Below are 21,753 nucleotides of genomic sequence, written 5' to 3' on the forward strand. Positions count from 1 at the left end.
TGTATACATGTTTATCTAATACTTATTAATTATATGTTCTTGGTACTAGTTTTTATAATTAAGTATCAGACAACACTAACCAGCCATAAAGTTTTTATATATGTTGAATATGTGCCGAATGTGCCCCAGTCTCGCCTACTTGTTCATATTTATTTTCAGGAATTTTTAATTATTTGAGGTTAAATATAACAAATTAGGATTTACTTATATCAGGTCAATTTTATTATTTTTAATGGTATTAATAGAAATTGATCCATTAGGTAAAAAAAGGTCAAATTTAGAAAATTAATCAAGATCATGCACATTATTACGATAAGGCCTAATTGATCAAGGTAAAACCCCTTTGAAGAACATATAGTTTAACTATAAGCTTTATTATTTAAAAAAGTCACCCTTCGGCAAAGGAAAAAAATAACATAACATAGTTAGCATAGGTTTAAACCTGTATCCGGGAAGCCCGCCTTTAGGCGGTCTGAAGTAAATAAGTTGCGATATAAAATTAATTATTAAAACGTATGTATGAAAGGTAAATATCAGAAAAAAGGCAGTGAGCATTTGCTAATTAGGAGCCAGAAACTGTTTATACAGGAAGTTTGTAAAACAAATTCGGATTAAAGGGTCAACAAAAATCAAATGTACGACATTACCCGAACTTATTCTAAGAGCGATTGATATTAAATTTCATGTTGATAACAAATTTTAACTAACAATGGCCTAGTTTTATAGCAATACTGCAATATTTATATGAATTGCTTTAGATTTTAAAGTACTCGAATGTCGTACTTTACAATCTGAACTGTTCATTTCAATTCCATTCTAACCCTGTTTAATTAAATTAAAAATCTGCTTAGTAACAAACATACATACTATATAATACATTGCTAACAAATTTTTGAAATTGTGCTGTGTCATTCTTATTTAGTATTATTTAAATATTACTCACTCATAAAATAATAAACAAATAAATTTGCTCTTAATTAATAATTTCGTATTGTGGTAATAAAAATCCCTTTATGTATGAAGGAAGATAATATTTGTTTATATATTCCTATTTAGGAATAAAATTTAATTTGTCAACGAAGAAAACGTGCAATTCCATAGAAATATCAACATTCCAATAGCTCGATTGTTTAGAGTCAACTTTCAACTTTTGATTTCATGTTGTAGGTTAATGGGGGAGAACAAGGAATATGTCACGTGCAAAATTGAAATATTTAATAACTGCGCATTAAAACAAAATTGTTGTTCTGATACTAGTTGTTAATAAGATTTTTTAATACTATTTTCATACATTTGCCTTTGAAAACGATCAGGGGACAAATTATGTCGATATCGAGTTGTTTCGATCGATGTATTCGATATCGAAAGCGGTCATACCACGCTTTCGATATCGAATACATTTCTTCCAAATGACCGATAAAAACTATCGAGTGTTTGCTCGTAGCTAAAATATGTGTCGAAACAAAAAGAAAAATAATAATACCAGCACGGAATGGAATAAACCACATTGGATGTAGGTTCAAATAGGTCATATCGCATAATAAACATGATATGATAGACATTTTAACATGGAATGAGTAAGTTGTAAGCTGCTATAAAGTAAAAAATACAAAATTAATGAAGATTCTACCAGTTAGTGTGGTTACAAATCTTGAGAGAGTAATTAGAGTTGCGCTATTTTTAATTTTGTAACAAGCGTACTTTTTGTTCACAAAAGGTACGAATTGACATAAACGTACCAAAACAAAAATTAGATTTTTTATTATTCGTGAATACATTTACGCTTAAATTATAACATATATTATTTATGCAAATGACTGGTATAAATATTGGAATAATTATTATTTATTATCATTTGAAGTAGAATTTTAGGTACCTTTTGCACTTTTTTGTTCCTACCTGTGGTAATGTTTTCCAACACAATTCACAATTTACCACTGAGAGAGAGAGAAAATCTCAACACCGATCCCGATCCCGGCAAATATAAAACCACGCTTACAAATCACAAATAAGTCATTTTTGAATGCCTTTGAGCAAAACTCACAGTTTTAAAAGAAAATCTAGAAAAAATTATTATTAATTTATTGTTGTTGTTATTAGCTCTGTCTGTTAACTCGATATTTGGTACCAAATGTTACTAAATGTTGTCTGTTTACACAAAAATCCAGTAAAAGAGAGTCAAGTGAGAGAGCAAGTTTGATAGTTGAACAACAACAAAGTTGCTGGAATTTACTGAAAGAATTTTATTCAGTAAGATTTTGCAACTCAGCCATTTTCTGATCAGCTGTTTTCTGACCAAACACAAAAATTATTAAACATTTTTTTTTTTTTTTTAATTTGCAAAGTTCAATTTGAAGTTAATTACAGAAAATAGAAGAAAAATCGTAAGTAATGCAAAGTTTCATTAAATTGGAAACTAATTCCTTATATATTTTTAGGCAAGTTCCAAATAGAGGGCAATGTATTGATGCAGGGAGCTTAAATGTTCCCGGGGAACATACTTGATCAATTTTACTTTTATTATTCATTTTATTTTTAATATTAAATGCAATACAAATAATTGTGTTCGTCCTTTGTTTGTTGTTTATTTTGGCGCTAATCAAATGTTTTCTTGAATCAGCTGTTTATTTGCTAAATCTTACTAAATGTTGTCTGTTTACTTTTTTCAGTATTATCGCAAAAGAGAGTAAGTAAGGCTTACTCTCTGAACTAGAACTAATTATTTTCTTGTGTCAATATGTCCACGTCTTTAAACTTAAGACTTGACTTTCTGGACATAAGTCAGATCAAAATTCAGACAAACCTTTAGAGCAAAAAAATGACGCTTGCTGCACATTGCACAAAAACTGGACATACGCCGAATTTGAAAGACGTGGACATGTTGACACAAGAAAATAATAATAAACGACGATTCACCTTAGAAATGTTAAACATAATTAACACTAGAACGCCGAAGGCGGTCATTTTGACCGCTTTCCAATTTCAAGTACAAAAGCAACTGTGCATTTAATGACACTTTTTTTTAAATTTGGTGAATTTTTTATAATAAACGTAATTCTATGAGGTACAAAAAGTCACCAAATTTAAAAAAAAATGTCATTTGTACTTGTTGCTTTTGTACATGAAATTGGAAAGCGGTCAAAATGACCACCTTCGGCGTTCTAGTGTTAATGTACCTAACGATAAGAGAATCGTATCTATCTTGGTATCTATCATCCTATCATAAAAGCAATGATGATTAACCCATACCATACCATACATTCCCCACTAATAGTTGTTTTTTTTTTAACAACAAACTGGGATTCAGCTTGACTATTTTACAATAATAATATATAAAAATAACTTAAATAAAAACAGATTTTAAAAAATATTCAAGTTGCTGGTTACAATGGAAGACTTCGATAAAAATTAGTAACCATAATAATGGTTTGCGGTGGGCATGTGTAGAGTGTAGAACCTCTGAAGTATACTTTTATTGCCTCTTTAAGGAAGCTAAACTAGAAATGGTAGCCTTGAAAAGGGGTTTTGACTCGTTTTTTTCCGAATATTGGGCGTACCCATGGCATAACTATACAAGGTAGTCTCATGCAGTCATATTTCCAATTTTTTCATAAATTTGCTTTTTACAACATTCAGCTTTCAATATTCAAACGAAAATATCTTCATTCGAAATGTACGCAAATCTTTTGTCGAGTGGCAAAATTTTTTTTAACCCTACGGTCTATAACCAAAAAAGTATACGTAGATCAATAGCCGTGGTACATTTGTACCACATTGTACCCACCAAATTAGTCTATACGGATCTGGTCTAGATGTAGGAACTCAAAATTATATATACATTAAAATAATATATATTTAAATCCATTTTATGGAATTTATTCATGGTATAATAATAGAAGGTAACAGCAAATGTTGTTGTACAACAACCACATGGAAATTTGTTGTTGTAAGTTTTACTAGTGTCAGTGAAAACTATAAACATGTCATGTGAAATGAAAAAGTATGTCCGGCAGGGTTATATTGCATATGATGAATAGTAGACTATAATTTTTTTTAACAAATTTAGTTATTTAGTTTAATGGCAGTCATAACAATTAAGTAAAAACGTGAATTTGTTGTTAGTTACGCCTTTTTGCATTTATCAAATAAACCCACTTGTAGTTACGTCTATTTGTTTTTTGTTAATAGAAGCCCCTTTTTTGACCGCAGACGTGTAAAACTTTGTCAACACATGTAGTTTATTGACATTCACAATATTCATTCAAAAAGTCAATTTTCAATTTTTTGTTAGTTACGCCTTTTTGCATTTTAGCCGACGATATTTATTTTGAAAATGAAATATTTTTGAATCCTCACAATAAAATTTGAAAAACATGAATGAAAATCTATCAAATTTATATTTCTATCGCTTCCACATCTTTCCTATAATTAAACCATTGCCACTTATATGTGTAACACGTATGAAAATCCAGGGAATTGAAAGTTATTCCATAAAGAAAGATTTGCTTCCTCAAACTTTCCCAGTAGGCAGAATTTCAAATTCAAACAATTTCAAATTTCAAATTGTATGCGTTCCCAATTTTCCTGTTGGGTTATTTTTAAAAACATAATTTGTCAAATTCATATTGACACTAGTATTACGTTGGAATCAAATCAGCTGGGATTTGCTGTTACCTTTTATAATTGTACCATGGAATTTATTTTTAAGTCATGATTTAGATTAGGCGAGTTTACTTGCGGCAAGTCTTTGTTTGTAGGAGAGAGGGGCAAGGGGAATAGAAATGAAAAAAAATTGCTTGTACCGACAATTTTCTGGCAATTCGTTTTGTGTATTTCGTATTTGTTGACATTTTATATATATTTAAATGTGAAAAAACAACAAATAGAAAAATATTTTGGAAGTCGAATTGCCTTGTATAGACGCATGAAGCAAGTTCAAAATAGAACGACAAGAATTGCCGAAAGTAAACTCGCCTAATCTAAATCAAGACTAATTTTATTTGAAATTGATATATGAAATCCATATTAAGAAGGGTTGCCATTATAAATTTTTCAAATGGGACCTTGTATGGTTATGCCATGGGCGTACCGTTATATGGAGGCTATTCAACACATGGACCGATATATCTCAATTCTCAATATTATCGATGTTTTTACTAGTTTTTAATTATTCTGACAGGGTTAATCTGCCGTAAGGTAAAGTAGTATTATTATCCCCTCATGTCCAAACGTATCCTTTCATGTATTATTTTATCACAAAAGTAATTTCTATCGAAGTTGCTGCATGAACAAGACGTTAGCGATCGCTGTGATAATGCTTACTTACATACACATTTTAACAGCTATTCATTTCATATGAAGTTTATGTATTACTTCAAGATGTCCAAGCCTTTTGGTAATATTAAAAATAATCATTTGGATGTTCACATTTTTCTCTAAAACACGCTGTGATCGTGCAAGACAAAGGTATCTTGTCTGAACACTCACACTCCAATTATTTCCGGCATTCAACATGACTCACATATTAATGCAGAGCCCAGACATTTTTACCACCGAAGCTGCACATTGTTCTAACGAAATCCTTCAGGTTCTGGTGAAATTAGTTCATTATCAAACAGAAGTTACCGCAAGGGTCAAAGATCTTTCATGCTATCCTACGTCAATGAAATGTGAAATCTGTTACCCATTAGGAAATTATTGCGATAAAAGTATACATTGATTCTAAGCACACAAAAAATACGTATGTGTGTTCCACCAGCGACTCCCTTCCATTGTCTTTTAAAGAAATCCCAAATTATGTGCGTGTCTGTTGGACCTAACAGAATGATCATTAATTCAAAGAACTGTTTGAGCAAAAAAGCAAACATCTAAATTGATTTGAACTAAATGTTCCTTGACAACAAGCAGGTTACCTGAGACGACGTGCATGTAGGATGCATTAAAGGATGGCTTTTATTTTTGGTTTTCATTTTCCACTTTCGCTCTCAAAATTATTCGCAGATTCCACATGTTGGGATCGGAATATTGAGTGTATTTGATTTAATGAATGAAACCCGTAAAAATACTAGGGTGATTTTTTAAGAGCCGTAGAAATTTTAAAAAAGAATACTTTATTTGAATCAATAATTTAAAGCTTGATGGTTATTTCATGCAAATGTTGACGGCCACTGCGCCTCAAATGGTCCGTTCGCTTATATCAATTTTTGCATACTCTTTCCAACATTTCGGTTGGTATCTTAGGAATAAATGATTCAATGCTTACTTCCATTTTGGACAAAAAAGTTGGATATCATCTCACGGTAGTGCTTGCCATTCGCATCGAAGTATGCTCCAATGAGACACACATAATTGAAATCCAGGGTTGTCAAAAATATAATAGCTTAAAAATCACCCATTACAATTGCGTGTTATTATTGTTTGGATTGGGAAATGAATAACGACATTTACATAAGATAGGTTTAAAAGAAAATGCGACATGTGATTGAGATGCATGTCGAATGAAAGGTTTCTGATTTTTTATTCAACATCCAGCGCTGGTATCGATTCTATACCTGTACCTTGTTTGGAATACCAAAGAACCAATGTGCGACGTTCGATTGGACTCCGGCTTTATACGGGTTTGTTCCGGATTACTAGCACTACTTTTTGCAAAAACAAAAACTTTCAATTGATATATTTTTTCTATTTAGGTTTACTCAATTTGTTTATGAACATTAAAAAGTCTAAAATATATGAATTTGTCCGATCTTTTGACAGCTGAAATATATTAATGAAACTCTTCCAAATGGATACCAGTAGCCCTGATTTAAATTAGGCGAGTTTACTTGCGGCAATTTTTATCGTTCTCTTTTGAAATTGCTTCAAGCGTCTATACAAGGCAACTATTTTTTTATTTTGTGCATGTTATTTTATGTTCGAAAATGTTCTGGATTGGTATTTCAAATTACTGACACTACAAACAAAATACCCAAAACGAATTGCCAGAAAATTGTCGGTGCCCTCTCCAGAAAACAAAAACTTGCCGCAAGTAAACTCGCCTAATCTAAATTGGGACATAGGTTTAATTTTAATAATGTAACAGCAAGTGTTGGTACAAAAAAATAAAAAACATGGAAAATAGTGTCAACTCATTTGACATAAAAATGTAAACAAACAAATTATCATCAAATTATTTTTATTTTAAAAATGGAATATTTTCGAACCCTCAAAAAAAAAATTGAAAAACATGAATGAAAATCTATCAAATTTATATTTCTATCGCTTCCACATCTTCCCTTTAATTGAGCCATTGCCATATATATGTGTAACACATATGACAATGCTGGGAATAGCGAGTAAAAGCAGGCAGATTGAGTAAATTTACGGGAGCACATTAATAAAGAACAATTTCAAATTGTATGCGTTCCCAATTTTCCTGTTGGGTAAACCATAATTTGTCAAATTCATATTGACACTAGTATTACGTTGGAATCAAATCAGCTGGGATTTGCTGTTACCTTTTATAATTGTACCATGGGAAAAAATAAAAAACAATACAATTTTCGATATTTGGTTTGAGTAAAGCATGGTTTTTGGTTTAAAAAAGTATGACATAATTACGGAAGGTAGTCTCATTTGAGAAACTTAATTTAAAATTGTTAATTTGCATCCACATAATATGAATAACGATTTGTTCTTTATGATCTCCAGCCGAACAAATGCCAAAAGTATTAAAAATGGTCTGGACAACAATAAACAACAACAAAAATAATTTCAAAAATAATAGTTCCGTTCCAGATCGAATCTACTAATTTTACAAGTTTTTCAAATTTTTACTCAAAAGCCGTTCCTCAATCCACAAAACTGGTAAAACGTTGACTCAAATTTAAGAGAGCAAAAAAAAATGGCGTTCTCTTTGTAAACTTTTTACTCGAGAAATTTGTTCGAGTAAAAATGGTAAACAGGAATGCCTACTTCTGATTGGCTGTTATTTTGATTTTGAAGTATTGCCATCTAATTTTGGCATATTTACTAGATTTACGTTCCCGAACTTTTCAAATTATTTTGTACTCTGAGAGCAATTTTGAAATGTTTCCCTTTATAAATCTAGTATACTATTAAATGGTCTGTTCCCGTACTGCAAGAATCTACTAGATTTTACTATTTTCTTCGATATCATAATTTACATTTATTGTCAAAAGTTTTACTTGGAGCGAAAATTATATTTGGAAATTATTGTTTATTTTCCACAATTTTAAGCACGCACAACTCAACTTTCTCACCACACCCTATTTTCACCCTTCCAAGATTTGAAATATATTTTTCATATTTTTACAAATTTATTTTTGAATAGAAAATCCGTTTCGACATTTTTGTGTATGTATACTATGTCTTTTTATTGGAATTCAAATCAAAACAACATAGTTTGACAAAATATGTAGATATCAGCTGTCCTTATGGTATGACCTATTATATAGACCTTGGCCATGAGAATAGTATTGTCAAGGCCTATATATTAGGTCATCCAATAAGGCCAGCAGATAACTTCATTTTATGTCAAAATATATTGAATTCGGAAAATAACCATAGTTAGCTTTGAGAAAAGCGTTGGTACAATTTTCAATTTGTTTACAAAATTCTCCCAAAATCACAAATTGCTTAACAAATGTGGTGAAAAAACAATTATTTATTAAAATGAAATCAGTGCGCATTCAAAAAATTCAAAATAAATCGAAATTTTTTCAATGATATTTTCGCCACAACAACAACTATTGACAGAAAATTTAGATGCAGGGTTATGCCATGTTCTGACGGGCATTCGAACAACGTAGTTCGCTCTCAGAATTACGTATATGAATTAACCCGTTCATACAACACTATTCTTAATTCATGTCATCAGAGTTTTTGTATTTCAAACTTTTTGTTTCTTGTTTCACACCAAAATTGTAACATATTTGCGTGAATCACATATGGATCTAAATAGAAAAAATAATTCTCTTTCTCCTGACTATAATATCAACCCCTATCTCTTTACTTTTAATTCATGTTTTCCATTTTTTCTGAAAATATTGTTGTTTTCAATTCATTTTTATATTTTCTCAACTCAAATGTCACATTTAAAAAATTGGAGAATTTTTGTTTGGGTTTCCGCACTTTTGTTTTTCGTTTTGTACGCTAATTAGAAGGGGATAGAAATGCATATTGCATTATGTAGACAACAAAATTTACATCCTTCTGCATATATAAAAACTAGAATTTTGGTTACTTTTCATTCATCATTTTCAATTTTACTGAAAAAGTTTGAAAAATTGAAAATTTTTTTCATGCTGTCAAAATTAATTTATTTTCGATAAATTCTCTCAATAGTTAGAGATGGGACAAAATTCTTGGTGATTCGGAGAGTGATTCGAATTGAACAACGTACAAAAGTCGGTGTTCGCTCAGACAATTTTGTATGGGGAACTAAGTAATTACTTCACAATTAAGGGTCGAAAAACGAATGAGAGAGCGAACAACGCTCGTCTGTACATGGCATTATGTACAAGGTATATTTTATAAGGTAGCCGCATCGGCCCAGCTGTTGGTGCAAATAAATGTCAAAAATGTTGTTGTAACATTGAACCAACAAATTATTAATGAAAATCTCCGAATTTCGAAGAGCTTGTTTGGCAATACTTTTATTAACATTTTCTACAAGAATTTGTGTAAAAAAATCTTGTCAATCTGTTTGTTTTGGCAAAATATTTTTGACATATCAAAATACAACAACCGTAGTTAACTTTGGCAAAGGCATCGATCAAGGTTTATTCATAAGGTTAACAGGGAGGCGAATTCATGCTTTAGTCTTTTCTTACTGTCAACATTTTAATCGCGAAATACAAACCAGAGCAGAATAAAAACTCAATGTGCACGAATAGTTTGGGTCGAATAAAAATATTTCTTGCTTATTTATTCTTCAAATAATAAATTCGCCTCCCGGTTAAACTTATGAATAAACCTTTATGTACATGAAATGTTGTGAAAAATGCATTATGTTGCTGTGTACGTTAAAAAATGTAAAATAAATCTAATTTTTTTCAAAGATATTTTCGCCACAACAACAATTTTTGACAGAAAATATAAACGCAGGGTTGTATATTTTATGAAATTTGTCTTCTGGATTACCTGACATTTGACCATGAGTGTTGTAGTAACATGTTAATTCATGTGCGTTATTCTGAGAGCAAACAACAGAACATCGTATAAAAACGCGGTGACTTTAGGTTAGGTTAGGGATGTACGGCTGTTGTAACAACTGTCCACTCGGAAACTATGTCCATTGTGATCATCCTTTATGTATAGGTGTACCTATAAAGAGAAAGAAGAAAAGATAGTGGAAGAGTAGAGAGAGAGGTAGTCAGAATGGGTGGGAGCGGAAGAGACATTATTTTAGCCAAGTCAATTTTTTGACAAAGCCTAGAATTAGGTTAGGGTCTATTTTGGAGAAGAAGACTAGATTATCAATTTCATAACATCCAAACTGTTTATGTCTTCTGCTGATCAGCGATGGACATTTGCAAAGGATGTGCTCAATTGTTTCCACTTCTTCTTCATCCTCACATAGACGACAGTAATCCTCTCCACTGGAGTCCCACTTAGAAGTGAGAGATCTAACTTTGCAGTGACCAGTAATGATCCCCACAACGATCTTGATCTCCCTCTTGTTGTGATCCAGCAGCGAAGACGTTCTTTTACGAGAGAATTCTGGCCAGATAGATTTAGAGATTCTGCATGCAGGTTCCCTTAGCCATCTGTTGCCGACTACCTCGCAATGGAACGCGCGGATTCTGCCAATGAAATAGCTAATAGGGGGTTTCACAGATCTCTCAATCAGAAGACTGGACGACTGTGACCCCCCTCGAGCAAGCTCGTCGGCTATCTCATTCCCTTCAATATCGTTATGTCCTGGAACCCAGCATAACCCAACTATTTGACGTATATCATTCAGAGCAGTTTTACAATCATGAACTGCTTTCGAGTTTATAGTATGCGACTTCACCGCTTTCAGGGCCGCCTGACTATCTACGTAAATAGTCACCGGTCCTGTAATGTTTGTATTAAGTGCTTTTACTATCTCGGCCGCTTTCGTGATTGCAAGAATCTCTGCTTGAAAAACGCTACAATCATTGTTGAGTTTATATGAGTTTCGTATACCTAATTCCCTGCAGTAGACGCCTGCGCCAGTGCATTCCTCCATCTTGGACCCGTCTGTGAAGATTGACAGACCTGGCAGAGGTAGGGAGCCACTAGTCCAGGATTCCCTGCTAGGAAATTCGACTTTAATGTCATTAAAATCCCTATGGGGGGGGAATATAGTAACTGATATGACTATCCCCCCTAAAAAGGTCATAACTTGGCGTTATGTTTAGAATGCTGGCATGACCATAGTTCAGCGATTTCAAGGCATCTGTTTCCCGGAGTCTCAGGGCACACCTAGCAGCCTGGAATTTGATCAGAATGTCCAATGGTTGGAGATTCAAGATTGCATTCAAGGCTGCTTGTGGTGTGCTTCTTAATGCTCCGGTGATCAGAATTGAAGCCGATCGCTGTACTAAGCTCAGTTTTGTCAGCAGCTTCTTTTTATTCACCCCCTGCCACCAGACAAGACATCCATAAGTAAGTATGGGTAAGACAATCGTCGTATACAACCAGTGTATAATTCCGGGTCTCAATCCCCAACTCTTGCCTATGGAGTTCTTGCATGAATAGAATGCCATCAATCCCTTCTTAGAGCGTTCCTCGACATTCCTATTCCACAGTAACTTGCGGTCTAGGACAGTGCCAAGATATTTAGCTTCATCAGAAAGGGTTAATGTCACTCCACCAAGTGATGGCAGACGGAAACTAGGAATTTTGTATTTCCTAGTGAAGAGTACCAGTTCGGTTTTTGTGGGGTTTACACCAAGACCTTTGGTGCAAGCCCAATTTGACAGGGTTGAAAGAGCACCCTCCAGGATGTCTGATATTGTCGTAATAAACTTACCCCCAACCAACAAGACTACATCATCGGCATAGGCTACAGCCTTTATCCTGAGATGATTGTATTTCATAAGTATCTCATTTATCACCAGAAGACACAAAAGGGGGGAAAGAACTCCTCCCTGAGGTGTGCCTCTGTTGACAGATTTCCTCACGGAACTCTTTCCTAGGGATGAGTTGATAATTCTGCTTTCCAGCATTCTATCAATCCATTCCGTAAGGAGTGAGGGGATACCTATGTCTACGAGAGCAGAATGGATTGCCTCTAGCTTCACATTGTTGAAAGCTCCTTCGATGTCGAGGAATGCTGCCAACGTGTAGCCAGAGGACTCCATATTCTTCTCGATGTATCCAACCACCCCATGCAGAGCTGTATCCACTGATCTGCCTTTGATATAGGCATGCTGGGATTTACTAAGTTTATTACGGTCAATGGTATCTCTAATTTCTGAGTCTAGTAACCTTTCTAAAGTTTTTAGTAGAAAGGAAGAAAGGCTAATCGGTCTATAGTCTTTAGGTACCGTATGACTCGGCTTCCCGGCTTTCGGGATGAAGGTCACGGTAACCTCTTTCCATAGACTGGGTATGTACGACAAAAGTAAACAAGCCCTAAAAATGTCCTGCAGAAATGATATTATCCGTTCATCTGCGTGTTGCAGCATGGCCGGTGTTATACCATCTGGACCAGGAGATTTGTAGGGTTGAAAACTATTTATCGCCCATATCAGTTTTGGGTATCTTATAGTATCTTCTATCATCTTCTCCTCTTCCCTCGTCCGAACTGTAGGCTGATGCACACACTGCGCATCTTCCCTATAGTCCTTACAACCAGGAAAGTGGGTTGATGATAGAAGATCAAGAGTCTCACTACCAGAGTTTGTCCACGTACCATCACTTCGCTTAATACTTCCTATGAATTTTGGATCCTTAGAGAGTACTCTGCGGAATCTGGCCGCTTCGTTGACTCCTTCGATCGACTCGCTATAGCAGACCCAAGACTCACGTTTAGCTTTCTTGATTTCGCCCTTGTACCTATTGAATTGTCTTTTATAGACATCCCAATCTGTACTGAGCTTTGTCTTACTAGCTCTATTATAAGCTTTCCTTGCAGCCTTCCGCAAGGTTGCAAGGTCCTGTGACCACCATACCGGCTGAGATTTCTTCCCAGGGTATGTTAGAGGACAAGATGCCTCATAGCTCTTCAGAAGAGTGGCCGTGACATTTTTCACAGCTAATTCAACATCCTCAACCGTTTTGAGATCATTACGATCCCGAAAAGAGGCCGCTGTTTTAGCTTTGAATTTGTCCCAGTTCGTCTTCCGAGGATTCCTATAAGGTTTCTGTTTAGCTCTAGAGGTAGGAATCTGGAAGGATATGAGTCTATGATCCGAGAAGGAACATTTCTCAGACACCTCCCAGTTTACGACCCCAGAGTCGTCCATATTTGTGAGGGTTATATCGATGACTTCACCTCTCACCCTATTAACAAAAGTTGGTGTATTGCCTCTATTACAAATTCTAAGATTATAGCTAAGTATAAACTCGAAGATGGACTCACCTCTTGTGTTTGTGTTGCTGCTTCCCCAATGGAAGTGATGTGCGTTGGCGTCACATCCCATGATGATATCACCAACTCTGCTCATCTCCTCCAATAGGCGGCATACAACAGTGCCGGGTGGGTCAGGAGCTTCATAGGGAAGATAGACGGCAGAGACTATCAGTGGCTTCGTGGTACCTCTGTCTAGTCTTGCTGTCGTCATATCTCCATTGCTGAAATTAGAAAGAAGCATTAAATTTAACTCCTTTTTAGCAAGAATACACGTTCTCACCTTCTCTCCATTGGAGGTAGACAAAAGCGTGTAATTGCTGTCGCCCAGTCCAGTCACCTTACCTTTGTACAGGTAAGGTTCCTGGATGAGCGCCACGTCGATGTTTGAGGAAGAAAGGGTGAGTAGCAGTTCAGCAGCTGCTGCTCTACAGTGATGCAGATTAATCTGAATCACGTTAAGCACTTGCTGCTGCCTGCCTATTGTTTTGGAGTGGTGAGGCGGAAACAAAGTTTCCCCATTCCATAAACAAGCTCACCCTTGTTCTTCCTCAAGTACTCCTCTCCCGCAGAGTCAGTTGCGAACTTCGCGACTACACCGCCGTTCCTTTCAAACGAGGCGAGGATTCTCCACCTCCTCGTCTGAAGGCCGTCGTTCTGCTTCTCCAATAACCTCAGTGTCTTCTCCAGCCCCTTGAAAGGTTTTGGGATAAACACCGAGGTTACCATACCGCTCGGTATCTCTCGAACCGCTACGGCTGCCAGACGACCACCCTCCCAAAGGGGGTCCAGGCTGTTGATTGTCTTCTTAAGAAAATCTGAAGTCTTCTTAGTGCGACAATCAACAACCTTTACTCCTTTGTAAGAGGAGGTCAGGCCAAACCGCAGGCTCTCTCGATCAACCTCGTCGGACAGGAAGAGGTCCTTCAGATAGCTGTCGACCAGCTCCCATCTATCCTCACTGATAAACCCGTCAGGGTCAGCTCGGTCGATGATCGCTACCCGCAGATCTTCCGGAACCTCTTTCGGATCAGCAGAGTCGCTTTGCTCAGTTGTAGGTGTCTGGGGTACCTGCTTCGAGACAGCGTGTTTGGTTTTCACCCCACAATCGCTGCTCTTGGCAGGTTTCTCCTTCGACGCTACCACCGAAGCAAAGGAAGCAGAGCTCTGTACGGCCGACGACTGCGTGGGCCTCTTTGCAGCAGGTTGTTGCTCCTCCGAGGACCTCATTCTCTTGACAGCCGTGGGCTGTGGCCGAGATTTGGCACCCGGGGTAGCAGCTACTGCAGAGGTATGCCCAGCAGACGCAGGCACCTGCTTCACGTTCGCTACCTTCTGCTTGTCCACTGGCGACTGCCCAATTGTCACCGCCTTGGCTGTCAGCTTTGGCAATTCGGCAGAAGGTGGATTGACAGAGGGCGGTTGTGCCTTATCGGTCTTCTTGGAGGCATTTTTACGGGCTCTCTTTCGGGCCGACTTCGACAGTCCCCTGCCTTCTGTCTTTGTGGATTCTGATGTCTGGGACGTCTCAGTACTCAGTTTACCCTTTGGGGGTGCTGAGGGCTTAGACGTCTCAGGCATCAGCTTCCTGGATGTACCGGGGCCATCAGCAGGTTTCTCCTTCTTAAAAGGGACTACCGCCGTGGTCTTAGTACTGTGTCGGAGGATCCTATCAATCAAGAAGTCCCTCTCAATATCATCAGGATAGTTCCTAGAGAACTTCCTAATGAGTTTGAGGTTCCTCTTGATTAACAGGAACTCCTTCCCCGTGATGGAGTCACTGTCCCGTCCAATGTACCGTTTGCAGAAATGTACTGCTCTCCGATACATTTTCTTGGCAGCGATCTCCTTAGCGTCAGCTTGTCTATCAGATAGTGGTACCGATGAATCATCCATCTTAACGATGGGAGCCTCATCGGTGCCAGCATCTGCTTCGACAGGCAACTGCCTGAGAAGCCTCGCGACGTCACTGCAGGCCGTGGAGGTTGAGTCGATGTCTACAACCTCGCCAGGGTTTGCCTCCTTAGTCAGCCGAGAGGACCCTCCTTGCTTCAGAGGAGACACCATGGTTTCTACTGTGTTTATCACCGTGGTTCTAATCACCGTGGTTTCCATGATGTCATTTTCGTCCGACAAGAGCGAGTCATCCCAGAGCTGATTTGGGATGCTCTCCTGACTGAGGCGGTTAAAAATTGGCTCCATAAAAAAGTGCTGTATGTGAGGATTTGAGGTCGACCATGGCATAGCCTCTTACCATGGCAAGGACTTGGCAACTAAGCCTGAAACACTTGCTGAGGCGCCCAGGTATCAACAAGGCTCCGTTCTAATACAGTCGGTACCCTGACTGCAAACGCTGATAGGCACGAGGTCGCATGACACCCCAGCGTTAGGGGGGACACTTTAAGAAGGTAGTGTCCCAAACCTTGAGATGGATATATGGGAGGAGGCGCCATTCTCGCCTCGTCGACTCAGGGATCATTGGCACTCGGTCATTTCCTCCGAGACTCTCCCCCTGAGCCCGCTGATTGTCCGCGACTGTTTATTGGTAATTAACAGTTACCCAACGAATGGTGTTGGGCTTCCCACTATCCGCAACCTGTGGACGCGTCCGATAGCATTCAGCTTTGCTCCCCGTAGGCGGAACGCGGTGACTTTTGTCCATTATATTTTAAATACATTAGCTCTGTCTGTTTACTCGATATTTGGTAACATTTGTTACCAAATGTAACTAAATGTTGTCTGTTTAGCCAAAAATCCAGTAAAAGAGAGTCAAGTGAGAGAGCAAGTTTGACAGTTCAACAACAACAAACTTACTGGAGTTTACTGAAAGAATTTTATTCAGTAAGATTTTGCAAACTCAGTCATTTTGAGATCAGCTGTTTTATGACCAAACACAAAAATTATTCAAAACATTTTTTTTAATTTGCAAAGTTCAATTTGAAGTTAAGTTGTATCAAAATTACAGAAAATGGAAGAAAATTCGTAAGTAATGCAAAGTTTCATTAAATTAGAAACTAATTACTTATATATTTTTAGGCAAGTTCCAGATAGAAGGCAATGCATGATGCAGGAAGCTTAAATGTTCCCGGGGAACATACCAAATCAATTTTTCTTTTATTGTTCATTTTATTTTTAATATTAAATGCAATACAAATAATTGTGTTTGTCCTTTGTTTGTTTATTTTGGCGCAAATCATATGTTTTCTTGAATCAGCTGTTTATTTGCTCAGTATTATCGCAAAAGAGAGTAAAAAAGGCTTACTCTCTGAACTAGAACTTACTGAATAAATGTTACTGGAAAAGTAACCAGACACACCAATTATGTTATCGAAAATATCCAGCTCACACCCGCCTTATGTATCCCTATTTTGTAGCGTGAATCCACCAGCTGATTGATATTCTTCCATGTCTCTTTCTAAACAAAGCGTTAATATTGCCCTTACTCATCGCCGTCATTCGTAAACAATTCCTACCTCCCGCCATTTTGTTTCGATTATGGTTTTTATCAGTAATTATCTGCTGTCTCCAGCTATTCGTAGCATGCGGAACGACATTAAAATAGGTCGGTTCATTCGGCAAAAGGCTCGCAAAGGAGATTTGATCGACTTATAAGAATTATAAGATACAACATACAGCCATTCGCCCACTATCGAGATATAATTAATTTCCTAAGTACGAAGAAAGTAAAACAAATATACATTTTTTTGTTATGTGTGAAAACATTGCTAACGGAAACCTGCGTGTCGAAATGCGGTGTCGTTAAATTGTATATAGACGACTAGACGATGTTGTGATTTGTTGTTGTCATTTGTGTGTTCTTGACTTTTTTACGTAAAAGCTGGGTCGGCGGAGGGGGCACATATTGGTTAAGTGCGTATTTACGAATATAATTTGATATGAATCATGGAATAGTGTGCTTGTGAATTGACAGAGTGCTATGAGCTCTCCTTCACGTTTTGCAACCTCGCATGCCTGCCTGCATCCATCCATTCATCCACCTGTTATTGCATTTCAAATATTTGTCTATACACGCTTGGCCCTTTAGTCGCCGCTTGTTAATCGTTCCAATTGTACATCTCTTTGCAGTTGTTGTTGTGTCAAATTGAATGTCAGATTTCATCCCATGCCGTATGCTCGTGTATTGACGAATAAGAGAGTGAAGAAGATAGAGAAATAATACGACACATTGAGACGAACGCCTCATATGTGCGGATACCGTTCGAACGATTTATAAATGCAATAAAACAGCACAGCAGCCGAACTCATCCTAATTGGTTTGGATCGATGTGATTTACTGGTCGTTGTCAACCACATCTTACGATTTCGTAGTTACGCAGCTCCATGCCGACACAGTATATATGGCTTCCAATGCTAAGGTTGGGGAAATTGTACTTGTAATTGCTGTGTCCGTATTTCTGTACTATTTCTTTTGGGTATCAATTCTGCCGTTTATGCTTATTGACGAAGGTAAGTTGGAAATCCAATTGAATCTTTCAACGATTGGCTAAGATGAACTGTTCGCTGAGTCCTACTATAAGGTTACCTTGAGGATAGTTGAAAACCATGATAATTAAATTCTATTCCGATTACTAGGTTCAATATTTGCGATCTGAAAAAAACACACATGAGTACGTTCTTTTTCTTCAATGTCATTCAATATATTTTTGTGATAAGCATTCTAGAATTGTATTAAGCCGACGTTAAGGTATACAATAGAATGTGGCTGGCCGTATAAGTGTATTATGGATTATACATTTCCGGAGTTATCTTTAAAACTGTGTACAGACTCGTGGGAATGTAGTATTACACCCGGGCACATTTTAATATATTAAACAGATGGTAGGTGGGTTTCGTATGTTATTCTTAATAGACATAACGGCTAGAATGTGTCTCCGTTGATGTTTTTTTGTTTTGCTATCGAGAAGTGTATCATCTAGTGACCATTATAATCCACATCATTGTATGGTATATATATAAGAGAGAATTTCAGACTAGATGTTGGAGTATTATAAGATGTCAAATGTCTATGTGAAAAAAGATCTTTCACACTAATTTGATTTAGATTTTTTAAGTTAGATTTTAAAATTTTCTTTATAGTTATGTATATTCCGTCTGTACTCATCGTTTTTCAATAGTGCAAATATTTATAGAGCTTGTTTAAAATCGGTGCACTTACATGATTATTGTAAACTTAATTACATCTCATAAACGGCAAATTATTTACATTTACTACAATAATGATAACACAATGATAACCTTAACTAATCTTAATATTAATGTGATTTATTTGATTTCAGGCAATCTAATACATTCGTTCTTTCCCCCATTGGAATACGCATTCATTTTACCAGCTATATTCGGTGTCATATTCTTGGGTGGCATTGCTGTATTCTCTTTGTATCATATTTGGGATTATATACGAACAAAAACGGTTTAAACGCCGCAGGATAAACTATTACCGGAATCTGTACTACAATATTATACAGAGGCTAGCATTATTCGAATTACAAAATGCCACAGTGGTTAGTAATTGGAATTTCGGGAGTGACGTGCGGTGGCAAAACAACACTGGCACACAATTTACGAGACTATTTTCAAAACTATCGCAATGCCACGCTTTGGAACACACCGTACACCGTTAGTGATGTACAACTAATATCGCAGGATGATTATTTTCTGCCAGTCGATGATTTGCGACACAAGTGGGTGGAACCATTGAATGCTATTAATTTTGAGCTGCTCACATCTTTGGATATGAAACAAATGCTCTCTGACATAACATGGACAATGAAGGGTCGCTACTTGGCTGGTGATCCCATGGAGAACGTTGACTACAACAATGACATGACCCTTTACAGTGGTAAATTGGACCACTTTCCCACACAAACACAACAGTACAACACCAACTACATTGGTCAGCAACACCAGGCGCCACACCATGACAATATTCACAACATTTCATCGAAATCGGTGCACAACAAGTATGCCTATCATCAGCATTTCTCCCACAACACCTCATCCCATCATAGTGTAAGCAACAATTCGAATCAGAATCATTCAACAGCACACATAATGCGCATTAACTCACAGATGATGACCCAAATGAGGGACAATAAAATAAACATCTTGATTATAGAGGGTTTCATGATTTTTAACCAGCCTGAGCTTCTGACGCTGTGCAACATCAAATTTCACTTTCATCTGCCCTATGAAAAGTGCTTCGAACGCCGACGCAAACGTACCTATGATCCTCCAGATGTTGTCGGCTACTTTGAGATGTGTGTGTGGCCCCACTACGAGAAGAACTTTATGGAGTTTCGAGATCGCAAGGATATAACATTTTTAAATGGGGAAATAGCCAAGGACAAAATTTTTAAATACGTCTTGAAGCGCATCTCTCAATACTTTGAAGAACGTTGTGATGTTGCTTGTCCTCCGCCTCAGAAACTACTGGGCATACCGAGTTGCAGCAATGGTAATATGACGAATCCCTCTCTTCAAACATGTCCAATGGAGCAGCAGTGAACAATTGGCAAAACACATTTATCCCAGTACATGTACATATCGACAAATGGGATCGATTATCCTAAGATATTTGTAAGGGTATATCCGTTAAAATCTATTTTCAAAAAGGATTGGATTGAAATTGGCTAAGAAAATGTCTCGCCGATACACATTTCATTTTGTGGTTAAGCCCGGTGCACATTTTATGTAAATATGTATAATATTCTACTGCTATTTATTTACATGTATAGGTTTTATATACATACATATAATATGCTATTAATATTCGATGGTTCTACTATTTAAGTGTAATCTAAGAAATTGAAATAAATGAACAAACATAAACATGGAGTAATTGCATGAATGTAATATTGATGAATAAGTTTCATTGGACACTATTTTTGAAGAAGAGGAAGTTCTGAAGGACTTGCAAAATTGGTCTGGGGTAAAAATTCTGTAGGTACCATTAAATCAGAGGATTTCAAGACATATACAGTTAAAATAAATTGGTCCACCCTGTCAAACGCCTTCTTTAGATCCATAGAGAGTAAGACTGAAAGATTTTGATCATTAACCCTTTGTGGCCCACAGGCAACAAAATGTTTTAGAGCTTATAGTTAATATGCAGCTAGTATTATGGACGACACATATCAAAAGAAAAATCAAAAAAATTAAAATTTTGGTAAAGTTATGAGCTTTGTCTTACTAGTTTATAATAGAGCTAGTAAGACAAAGCTCAGTACTGATTGGGATGTTTATAAAAGACAATTCAATAGGTACAAGGGCGAAATCAAGAAAGCTAAACGTGAGTCTTGGGTCTGCTATAGTGAGTCGATCGAAGGGGTCAACGAAGCGGCCAGATTCCGCAGAGTATTATCTAAGGATCCAAAATCCATAGGAAGTATTAAGCGAAGTGACGGTACGTGGACAAACTCTGGTAGTGAGACTCTTGATCTTCCTGGTTGCAAGGACTATAGGGAAGATGCGCAGTGTGTGCATCAGCCTACAGTTCGGAAGAGGAGAAGATGATAGAAGATACTATAAGATACCCAAAACTGGTATGGGCGATAAACAGTTTTCATCCCTATAAATCTCCTGGTTCAGATGGTATAATACCGGCCATGCTGCAACACGCAGATGAACGTATAATATCATTTCTGCAGGAGATTTTTAGAGCTTGTTTACTTCTGTCGTACATAGCAAGTCTATGGAAAGAGGTTACCGTGACCTTCATCCCGAAAGCCAGGAAGCCGAGTCATACGTTACCTAAAGACTATAGACCGATTAGCCTTTCTTCCTTTCTACTAAAAACTTTAGAAAAGTTACTAGACTCAGAAATTAGGAATACCATTGACCGTAGTGAACTTAGTAAATCCCAGAATGCCTACATCAAAGGCAACTCAGTGGATACAGCTCTGCATGAGGTGGTTGGATGCATCGAGAAGAATATGGAGTCCTCTGGCTACACGTTGGCAGCATTCCTCGATATCGAAGGAGCTTTCAACAATGTGAAGCTAGAGGCAATCCATTCTGCTCTCGTAGGCATAGGTATCCCCTCACTCCTTACGGATTGGATTGATAGAATGCTGGAAAGCAGAATTATCAACTCATCCTTAGGAGAGAGTTCCGTGAGGAAATCTGTCAGCAGAGGCACACCTCAGGGAGGAGTACTTTCCTCCCTTTTGTGGCTTCTGGTGATAAATGAG

The 21,753-nt window shown here is 37.0% G+C and overlaps 2 protein-coding genes across 2 annotated transcripts; both read left to right on the forward strand.

Annotated features, from left to right (window-relative positions):
• Nucleotides 1–17,797: 17,797 nt before the first annotated feature.
• LOC133328959 (uncharacterized) lies at nt 17,798–18,980 on the forward strand. The gene is made up of 2 exons (XM_061537462.1): nt 17,798–18,010; nt 18,841–18,980. Exons 1-2 carry the CDS (start codon nt 17,902–17,904, stop codon nt 18,978–18,980), a joined length of 249 nt encoding a protein of 82 aa, XP_061393446.1. The 5' UTR covers nt 17,798–17,901.
• Nucleotides 18,981–19,049: 69 nt separating this feature from the next.
• Nucleotides 19,050–20,071, forward strand: LOC133328955 (nicotinamide riboside kinase 1). Its single transcript, XM_061537458.1, has one exon. The coding sequence runs from the start codon at nt 19,055–19,057 to the stop codon at nt 20,066–20,068; it is 1,014 nt and encodes a 337-aa protein (XP_061393442.1). The 5' UTR covers nt 19,050–19,054; the 3' UTR covers nt 20,069–20,071.
• The last annotated feature ends 1,682 nt before the right edge of the window (nt 20,072–21,753 follow it).

The sequence above is a fragment of the Musca vetustissima genome, unplaced genomic scaffold (assembly GCF_032173495.1).
Source record: "Musca vetustissima isolate MV318-11 ecotype Yass unplaced genomic scaffold, APGP_CSIRO_Mvet_v1 utg8951, whole genome shotgun sequence".
Lineage (NCBI taxonomy): Eukaryota > Metazoa > Arthropoda > Insecta > Diptera > Muscidae > Musca > Musca vetustissima.

Coding starts and splice junctions, on each gene's coding strand:
- LOC133328959 (XM_061537462.1), top strand. CDS start 17,902: ATGGCTTCCAATGCTAAGGTTGGGGAAATTGTACTTGTAATTGCTGTG. Junction 18,011..18,840: donor GTTTATGCTTATTGACGAAG/GTAAGTTGGAAA, acceptor ATTTGATTTCAG/GCAATCTAATACATTCGTTC.
- LOC133328955 (XM_061537458.1), top strand. CDS start 19,055: ATGCCACAGTGGTTAGTAATTGGAATTTCGGGAGTGACGTGCGGTGGC.